We start from the raw sequence: 8,035 nt of genomic DNA on the forward strand, positions 1-8,035 counted from the left end.
TCTTCCTCCCCTTTGTCCACTGTTTCCATGACAACACTTCACGCCCAAGCGGCAGGAGCGGCTGAATAGTGAAAACGCGGAGGGTTATATGCAAGGATATGCTATTGGACAAGGGGTTCTTTCGGTGTTTGGTTAAGTTTTGTTTTTACTTTACTGAATATTAAGAGATGGTGGAGCTTTCAAAACGCATACATCCACATAACTTTAAACCTGTCATCACGTTTGCATATAGGGCACAGAGTTCTGAGAGGGGGGAATTAGGGGTGCCCCATAGTGTATAGATATAACAGTAAGGTAAAGGTTCCCTTGCTCGAAAGCCAGTCGAGTCCGACTCTAGGGTTGGGGTGGTCATCTCCGTTTCAAAGCCAAAGAGCTTTGAACGGCATGACTAAACACCAAGGCGCATGGAACGCTGTTACCTTCCCACCGAAGTGGTCCCTATTTATCTACTTGCAATTTCTTGCTTTCGAACTGCTAGGTTGGCAGGAGCTGGAACTAGAGACGTGTCATGCGGCAACTCTTGAACTGCTGAACTACTGACCTTCCACAGCCTGCAGTTCAGCGTCTTAACCACTTGAGCCACCGCAGCTCCTAAGATATAACAGTAGCGTATCTCTTATCAAGGAAGCGTGTATGTTCTTATGTATATGAAAGAGAATTCAGAGGAGATCTTGATCTTGTGGCCAATGGTGACTGGCATAGTTTGAAATTTTTTCTTTAAGGCTAATCCAAAAACAGAGACATATGACCACTGGTTTTTAACATTCACAGTAGAAGCTGACATTTTTATCACCTTCTTCCTACAGGTGTCCGATACTAACTCCACCATGCACTCCAGCACCTCCAAGTCAGCAGATCTTCCAAAACTGGAACAGGCTAACAGAGCAATTTTATATTCTGGTGGGTAGCCGGGTTGGTCTGAAGCACCAGAACAAAATTTGAGTCCAGTGGCACCTTTAAAACCAACAGAGTTTTATTCAAGGTTTAAGCTTTTGTGTGCATGCACACTTCTTCACAGATGTAAGCAGGATTCTGTGGAACTGCTTATGATGGCTTTCAAAGAGACTTTAAGATCATTAACTTATTTATTTATTAAATCCAATTTTTATACCTCCCGTTCCCTGAAACAAAGGTTCAGGGCACTGTACAACATCATACTAAAACAACAGATCCTATAATTAGAAACATTTTAAAATTACAATAAAATTCCAGTATCAATTCAAAATTAAACAGATGTCCCCAAACATGTTTTTGTCTCCCCTCCTTAAAAAAAAATAAATCAATCCTGATTAAAAGTTCTGGATAATTCAAAAGCTTGCACACTTTTATGTGTTATTTTGGTTGGTCTTAGTACATGAGTTTTGTTTTTAGATTTTAATATGAGCCAATGCATTGCATCTACCTAGAACTTCTGTCTTCTTTAAGGCAATTACTGAAAACAGCAAACAACTGCTGTGATCACAAATAAGATGCTGAGAATCAAGGACACACTTGCCTTTTGGCTTGGCTTATAAGATCTCATGGTTGCTATTAGCATAAAGCTTGCTAAGCTAAGCAAACAAAAAGCCTCATTTAAAAACTAGGATATGTTTTTGCTATGTTCACTGTGGGTGGAATGAGTTCACAACTAACCATGAAAACACAGGGGGTGGGAGGCAACTGCAGATGGTTCAGTAAACTACAGTAAACAGAAGTATGAAAACAATCTGGACTGACCTGGTAGACTAGTGTTCAAAGTTGTCTTCTCAGATCCACCTCTTGCTTTTTAATTTTCTTTTAATCATACCAGCAAGATGGGCCTTGCCCTTTCCACTTTTCTAAAATTAAAGCCAGGTTGTTTACTTGTTTCAGGGCTGTGACACAGATTCATTAGTGGCTGGTCATATTTATTTATTTATACCCCACCCTCCCTGCTGGAGCAGGCTCAGGGAGGCTTACACAGGGTAAAATACATAATAACAATCAGAATTCCATAAAACATTTAAAAACAGTTCATTAAAACAATACGATATTAAAATGCTAGCTATGTTATTTTATGTCATATCAATGATGTTACCACATGAGTGCAATCCATAAGTTGTTTAAGTATGCAGCTCACTGATCTTCCTCAGATATGATCAGCTCACACAGGCTGTCAGTAACCAGCCAGGGACCAGGCTCTACAGGTTTTAGTTGTCATTGATAGTGGTGGTGGGCTCCTAGTTAAAAGCCTGGTGGAAGAGCTCCGTCTTGCAGGCTCTGCAGAACTGTAAAAGGTCCCGCAGGGCCCTGATCTCTTCCGGGAGCTCATTCCACCAGTGTGGAGCCGCCATATCCTCATTAGATAAATTTCCAGTAACTGTCCTTTTAAAACCCCCGTGGTGTTCCTTGCATGTTCCTACAGTTAGTACTTTGCCATTGAAACTTGGGGCTAGTGCATGGTTGCCATGGTTCTTATACATTAAAGTTGAAAAGATAATGTTTTCAAGCATGTGGATGCTGCAGACAGGAATTCAGGAAAATAATATATTTTATTTGTTTATGTTTTATAATAATCATTGCAATGTTATTAATCCTGATCGCACATTGATTGTTAATTTACATATGTGGTGGAACGAAGGGATGCATTTCTTCTTTAGTATGCAGGCAACTACTTTAAGTGTCCAGATTGGACCATAGGGGCCCAGAGGAATAATCACATTTTGTCTGAAACACTTGGGGAACATCTACTCTTTTACCCTTAATCATTGGTATATCTAGCAACAATCTAGCAATATCTACTCTTTTACCCTTAATCATTGGCATATCTAGCAACAGTCAGGTAGCACATACCCTGACCCATATGCATTGCTAGAGCTGGTCAGTTCTGAGATCCACTACGGCTGAAAAGAGGGAGAGGGCTGGGACCAAGGGCACCTCATAAAATAACAGCCATGTACCAACAACAGCCTAACAGTTGAGAGTTTGGAAATGGTGAACAAAGAGAACGGGCAAAGGCACAGGCCTTACCCCCCCATCTATTCTATAGCACTATTTGTTGCTCTAACTGACAGTTGCTATCCACTGACAGCTCTTCCAGGCATCTTTCCCAGTCCCTCCATTTGTGATTCTTTGACCAGGAAAAAAATGTTATTCTGAATAACCCTGTTACTCTTTCTCTGAATTATAAACTAATCCCTAACCACCTCAGTGTTACAAAAACACCACAACATCTACCATAGTGTTTGTTTCAACTCTAGCTGTGAATACTTTACATACAAGAGACAAGTCTGCTGGGTTTGTTTCTGTTACAGAAATGTTTCTAAATCAGATCCCCCACCCTGTGACCTACTGATTCTAGAGAGAGGGCTGCATTATCCAGAAGACAAATACTGCAATACACCTTCAGCACTAACCATTCTTTTGAGAGGCAGTTCCCAACCTTTTTGGTATAGTGACCCATCCAGGGCTGGTTCAAGGGTTCTGACATTCCATTTCCTACAATCGGTAACCTGATGTTTTTGAGAAAAACAAACATTGCAGAAAGGGTGCGGCTGCCTCTACTATGTACCCCAAGTAAGTGGCATTCCAAAATACACAGCCTTTGCATATGAAGGTTACATTCCAGACTTTGGCCACCCTCTCCTTCTACATTACTCCCTCTAATCCCCCCTAAAATTCTACAAAATTCACTCTAGTAACCATCAGGACACATTTTACTTAATCAACATGTATATGCAGTAATGGCTGACATGTTTCCAGGGTCAGATCTTGGTTTCCAAACTACAAACAGAGCAGTAGAAAGGGCAGGGGCAGCCCCCTGACCCACTTTCAGAGACTTTGTGACCCACTTTTGAGTCCCGAACCACAGGCTGGGAAACACTGCTCTTGGAGGTTTAATCCCTCCTGCCTCCCTATTCCACAATACCAGGGCTAAATGCACAAGAGAGCCAGAGGTGTTCCACACCTCAGCACTTCTACACGGAAGGCAGAATTTGAGAGGAAATCACTGTAAAACCATCATACGTTATGTAGATCTCTGTCTGCAGCTGTGCCCAACCCATCTGCAGCTTCCCAACATATAGCAAAAATACTTGGGTGTAAAGATCTCCGCTTCGCAACCTCAGTACAGGATGATCTACAAAATAATACTTCAAAAATTAATAAGGTATGAAGCAGCCCCAAAGTGATTTCCTCATGAAGATGCTGGTCTCCTTTGTCCTTTAGAGACGCTGTCGAACCTTGTAGCTCTGTATGAAGAAAATATGTTCTTTCCTGGTTGCAGCAATCTCTCTGGTGCCGGAGTGGATATTTCCTATTTTTAAAAAAGGACCAAGCATGACAGTGCTGTTCTGTTGAGAAATGTAGCAGCCTCGTCATAGGCGAGAAGCACGGAAAGAACTATAATTGCCTGTACAATCCCGCCATTTCCTTTGCCTGTCTGGCTGACTGGGAGTAGTGGATGACCAAGGAGGGGGTGTGGTCTCCTTGGCCCCACCCCGGAAGGACGCACCGGCTGAGGGGAGTGACGGCGGCAGCAAAGGAGTAGTGGAGGTGGGGCGGGAAGGGGGGCAGGCTGGCTTCCCGGGCTGAGCCCGGGCCATGGGGAAAGAGCAAGAGCTGCTGGAGGCCTCCCGCACCGGGAATCTGCCTGCTGTGGAGAAACTGCTGTCAGGCAAGCGCCTCAGCTCGGGCTTCGGGTCTGGTGGCGGCTCCGGGTCCTCAGGGGGAGGCGGCAGTGGAGGTGGCGGCGGCGGCGGGGGGCACCCGCTTTCCAGCCTTCTCAGGTAGGTCCCTGCCAGGGGTGTGGCCGTGGTGTCTGTGGGCGTCCGAGCGTGTCTTGTAGAGGCTGGTGGCGAGAGCTCGGTGCCTGTGTGCTGCTGGCTCTTCGGTGGCTGGAGGCGTGTCTCGGTTGCTCTCCTTGAGGTGCGGTTGCTCGTGGACAGAATCTCCGCCTTCCAAAGGCACACGAGAGCCTCAGGCGAGGGAGAGGGCCATGCATTTGGATTCGCTGCCCGAGGTGTTATTGAGTGTCTAAAAGCCTCCGGCGGCGTGTTATGCTACATGATTTTTAAAAACAAATTGTCGTTTCGCAGATAGGAGTGTGGAGTTCCTGTGAGGTGCTTGGAGGGCTGTGGGTGTGTAGTTGGCATAGCTATTTCTGGGTTTCCGGGTTTCCTCAAGTAAGTGGCTTTCAGCTGGTGAATTATGATAGGCAGAGGCGTTGGCTGGGGGAGTTCATTTGTGAAGGTGTTCTTTTCCTTTAGGAGACTAGACCAGAGAAACATCAGATGTGTTGAGGTGGACTTATGGCTAACATGTGGCTGTGTTGTGTAAAGAATCCCTTGTAAAAGAAAAGTTTCTCTCATAAAATAGTGGATCAACCAAGTTATGGAAATTTTCATTGTCAGTAGTTGTGTTATGAGACACAGTTGGTTCCATATAAAGATGTAGGCATTACTGGTCTTCTCTTGGATCTAATTTATAGCTTTTGCCTGAAGCACTTTGCATGCTACCATTTTTGGTCCCTATGTGGCTTAAAAGGACTTTAAGAGCCAAGAGAGAGTAAGGGGTGGGGAAACTGAGGTTATATGTAAAGAATGTATGCAGTGTAAAGTTAATTGGATCTCCTTTGATGGGTCAGGAGTGGGCAGCCATTGCTGTCTCCCTCTATCTTATGTCACCTTTCCACTCAATTTGGGGTCCCCAAGAATTAAAACTGTCTAAAAATAATTTAAAAACACAATTAAACAAAATATAAACTGGAAGGAGGGTTAGTGAAGTGTACTGTTCCCAGAAATGTGGATTTTCTTCCCAGTAATGTAGCTTTGGAGCTGCGGTGGCTCAAGTGGTTAAGACGCTGAACTGAAGCTGTGGAAGGTCAGTAGTTCAGCAGTTCGAGACCCGAGTGTGCCGCATGACGGAGTGAGCTCCCATCTCTAGTTCCAGCTCCTGCCAACCTAGCAGTTCAAAATCAAGACATTGCAAGTAGATAAATAGGTACCACTTCGGTGGGAAGGTAACAGCGTTCTGTGTGCCTTGGTGTTTAGTCATGCCGGCCACATGACCATGGAAACGTCTTCGGACAGCACTGGCTCTTTGGCTTTGAAACGGAGATGAGCACCGCATCCCTAGAGTCGGACTCGACTGGCTTTCGAGCAAGGGAACCTTTACCTAATGTAGCTTCTGCTGCATGAGAGTCAATATGGGATAGTTATTAGGATGTTGGGACTAGGACCTGGGAGATCTGGGTTCAAATTCTTGCATGCCATTAAACTTTTTGGGGTGACTTTAGGCCAGTCATTGTCTCTCAGCCTGATTTGGGTTAGTAGGATAAAATGCAGAAGGGAAGACTTATCTGTGTTTCGAACTGAGCTGTTTGAAGGAAGGTGGAATACAAAAGGCATTGAATAAATAGAGGTGATGTCAATCAAGAAAGCTCTCTTGCGCTTGCTCCCCCCAACAGACAGAAGCTTCTTTACATGCGAAGTTAATTTCTTGCCTTAATATGTTCACTTGACATCAATGTTAATGTTCACTTGACATCAGGTGCAATTTTGTTTTCCAGTTACACATTTTGGAAAGTTGTTTTTTAAGCGCTTTGTAGTCAGAAAGCATTTTTATGATCCTGAATATTTTGATGATGTCCTCAGATATGGTTGTTCTGCTGTTTACTCTAGGTCCTGATGATTTATGAACATTAAATAGCATTAATCCCAATATTAGTTCCTTGGGGACTTCGTTGCTTGTGTCTGTTGTGAGAACTGACCACGTAATCTTACATTCACTGCTTCCCATTGCTTAATATTTTCTTTCACCTGATGTCTTAGCTTGATTCAGAAGACTTTGGTGCAGACTTTTTGGAAGTTTAGATATACAGTGTTCTGTCACAAACATATTTTGGACAGTGGTTTTTACACTCCCCTTTCTCTAACAACAGCCCATGAAAAGCCCTTCTAGAGAACTGTAGGACCCTTGGGGACATTGTGGGATGCAACACAAGGGGCAGCAGGAACAGATAACTAGGAGACCCCCACTTGTGCAAGTTCTTCTTTGATTTATGTGCAATTTCTGCCGTTTTCTTCTGGCTGTGCCTATGCCACACATGTGTGAGGTCCTGTTTTCAGAGGACTGCAGTGGAGAAAGGGATATTTTCTGCAAACTTGATGTAAAGTCAACCCAGTTTCTATCAATCATAATATCCACGTGCTTGTTAATATTCCCAGAGAATTCCAATCTATTAATGAGGTGGGACTTCCCTTCCTTGTTTTCCCTTCTTCTGTGCTGATTCTTCCTCAATGTTTTTATTTCTGCATGCTTAATTATTCTACATTTAATAAAACCTTCCACAGTATGCCCACTGATCTTTGATTTCTTCGCTCTCCCTGGATCCTTCTTTAAGAAAACAAATGGCTGCACCAATTGGTTTTAAAGAAATGAAGAAAACACAATGGTGCAGTGGGAAGAAAACTTTATTCCATCCAAAATATTAGTACTCCTACATGTTTCATGTTAAGCTTCTTTGGGGGGATTTGTGGACTATAAACACAGTAATGTTGCCACTAACCCAGCTTTTGAAGTGTTTTATATTCCACAGATCCCCCTGAAAAAGCTTAATGCGAGATGCATATGGGATATTAATATTTTGGAATAAAATCTTCATCTCACTGCACCATTGTTTATTCTTAGTCTCTTTTCTCCCTGGAACCTTCTTTAACAATTGGTGATACGTTAGGTATTTTCTAGTTCTCCAATAAGGGAGGCAAATTTTAGTGACAAGCTACCTGATGTTGGGCGGCCACCGGGCTTTACAGGTCGTGGCTGGGTGGCTCAAGCTGAGCCGGCTAAAGCTGAACCCGGCGAAGACGGAAGTCCTGTGCCTGGGTCGGGGTGGTATGGGATTGGGACTCCTGCTCTCGGCCTTCGATGGGGCACCTTTGGTGCCAGCTTCGGAGGTTAGGAGTTTGGGAGTGCTCCTAGACCCCACCTTAACGATGGAGGCCCAGGTGGCGGCCACTGCCAAAGCAGCCTTTTATCATCTACGGCTGGTGCGGCAGTTGGTCCCCTTCCTTAGCCG

The 8,035-nt window shown here is 44.1% G+C and overlaps 1 protein-coding gene across 1 annotated transcript in view; it reads left to right on the forward strand.

Moving 5' to 3' along the window:
• Positions 1-4,560: 4,560 nt before the first annotated feature.
• ANKS1A (ankyrin repeat and sterile alpha motif domain containing 1A) overlaps positions 4,561-8,035 on the forward strand; it is a 184,781-nt gene continuing 181,306 nt past the window's right edge. The window contains exon 1 of the mRNA XM_015423975.1: positions 4,561-4,745. Coding sequence (XP_015279461.1) covers positions 4,561-4,745 — 185 coding nt within the window. The remainder of the gene's footprint in view (positions 4,746-8,035) is intronic.

The sequence above is a fragment of the Gekko japonicus genome, unplaced genomic scaffold (genome assembly GCF_001447785.1).
Source record: "Gekko japonicus isolate JY-2015 unplaced genomic scaffold, Gekko_japonicus_V1.1 scaffold370, whole genome shotgun sequence".
In the NCBI taxonomy this organism is placed as follows: Eukaryota; Metazoa; Chordata; class Lepidosauria; order Squamata; family Gekkonidae; genus Gekko; species Gekko japonicus.